The sequence below is a fragment of the Silene latifolia genome, chromosome X, assembly GCF_048544455.1.
Source record: "Silene latifolia isolate original U9 population chromosome X, ASM4854445v1, whole genome shotgun sequence".
In the NCBI taxonomy this organism is placed as follows: Eukaryota; Viridiplantae; Streptophyta; class Magnoliopsida; order Caryophyllales; family Caryophyllaceae; genus Silene; species Silene latifolia.
Window position 1 is genome coordinate 76527400 of NC_133537.1, and position 1668 is coordinate 76529067.

A 1668-nucleotide genomic window follows, 5' to 3' on the forward strand; every position below is an offset into this window, starting at 1 on the left:
AAAGGTAAAGCCTTTGTCTCTAAACTCTGTTAGGAAAAGTGTGTGTGTGATGGTTGGTCTCTCTCCACTAATTCTTCTTATCATTCTGGGGGCAGAGTGTGGGTACTATGGAATCCCTCTCTCTTTTATGTGCATTTTGTCCATTATAGTGCCCAGTCTATTCATATGATGGTTACTGAAAATAGCTCCAATTTCAAGTTTTTTTGCACCATGGTTTATGCCTATAATGATACCACTGATAAGAAATGTTTATGGCATGACCTTTGTTCTTTTGCTGATTCTATTCATGATCCTTGGATTCTTTGTGGTGACTTCAACTGTGTACTAAAATCCTCTGAGAGACTTGGTGGGTCTTCATCTGATGAAGAGATGAAGGATTTTCAGGAATGTTTAGATTATTGTCAGATGATAAATAGCCCAGCTGTTGGATCCTATTATACCTGGAATAACAAGCAGGAACCACAGACTAGAGTTTATTCCAGACTAGATAGGGTTCTTGTTAATAATCACTGGATTCACCATAGACCTAATGCATATGCTCATTTTTATAATGAAGGCATTTTTGATCACATTCCTTGTATTATCCAAGCGCCTGCTGCCTCTATGAAGGGGAGAAGGAGTTTTAAATATTTCAATATGTGGAGCAAAGTGCCTGAATTCAAGCCTTGCATTACTCACCATTGGAATCAGTCTTGGCAAGGGACTAAAATGTTTAAAGTTGTTATGAAATTGAAGAGTCTCAAGAGACCTCTGAAAGATTTAAACAAAGACTTATTTGATGATATTGAGAATATTGCAGTTCATGCATGGAAGATATTAGATAACATCCAAGATCAATTGAGGACTGCCCTTGGTGATCCTACCCTTTTAGTTAAGGAGAAGGAAGCTGCTGGTGTTTACTGAGAGTTGCAAGCTGCCTGTGACAGCTTTTTGACTAAAAAATCAAAAGCCACCTGGGTTAATCAAGGGGACAACAACACTAGGTATTTTCATAGTCTCCTTAGAGCAAGAAGTGTTAAAAATAAAATATTCCTCATTGAGGATACTGATGGCCATATGCATTCTGATGGATCCCATATACAGTCTGCCTTTTTGAAGTATCATGAAACTTTACTTGGGACTGCTGGGCATACTACCCCTGTTTGTGCCTCTGTGGTTCAGCAAGGTCCTATTTGTAACTCTGAGCATCACTCTATTCTTCTGGTCCCTGTCACTAAGATGGAAATTAAGGAGGCATTTTTTTTCTATTCTAAGTCATAAGGCCCCTGGGCCTGATGGTTTCTCTAGTGCCTTCTTTAAAGATTCTTGGTCTGTTGTTGGTGATGAGGTGTGTGATGCCATTTTGGATTTTTTTTCAGTCTGGTAAGATGCTTCAACAGATCAACCATACCTTCATTACTTTGATTCCAAAAATTGACAATCCTCAAAATGTCACACAATTTCGTCCTATTTCCTGCTGCAATGTCTTATATAAAGTCATTTCTAAAATTCTGTGCACTAGACTCTCCTATGTTTTGCCTTCTATTGTCAGTAAGAATCAAGGAGGGTTTGTTAAGGGGAGGAGTATTGCTGAAAACATTCTCATTTGCCAGGATCTTGTGAGACTCTATAATAGGAAGGCTGTTTCCCCTAGATGTTTGATGAAAATTGATCTCAAAAAAGCCTATG

General features: G+C 38.4%; 1 protein-coding gene across 1 annotated transcript; it reads left to right on the plus strand.

The window, feature by feature from the left end:
* The first annotated feature begins 210 nt into the window (after positions 1–210).
* Positions 211–903, plus strand: LOC141617645 (uncharacterized). The gene has a single exon (XM_074434816.1). It carries the CDS (start codon positions 211–213, stop codon positions 901–903), a length of 693 nt encoding a protein of 230 aa, XP_074290917.1.
* Positions 904–1668: the final 765 nt, after the last annotated feature.

Bases quoted from the DNA above. Each gene is read 5' to 3' on its own strand.
- LOC141617645 (XM_074434816.1), top strand. From the start codon at position 211: ATGGTTTATGCCTATAATGATACCACTGATAAGAAATGTTTATGGCAT.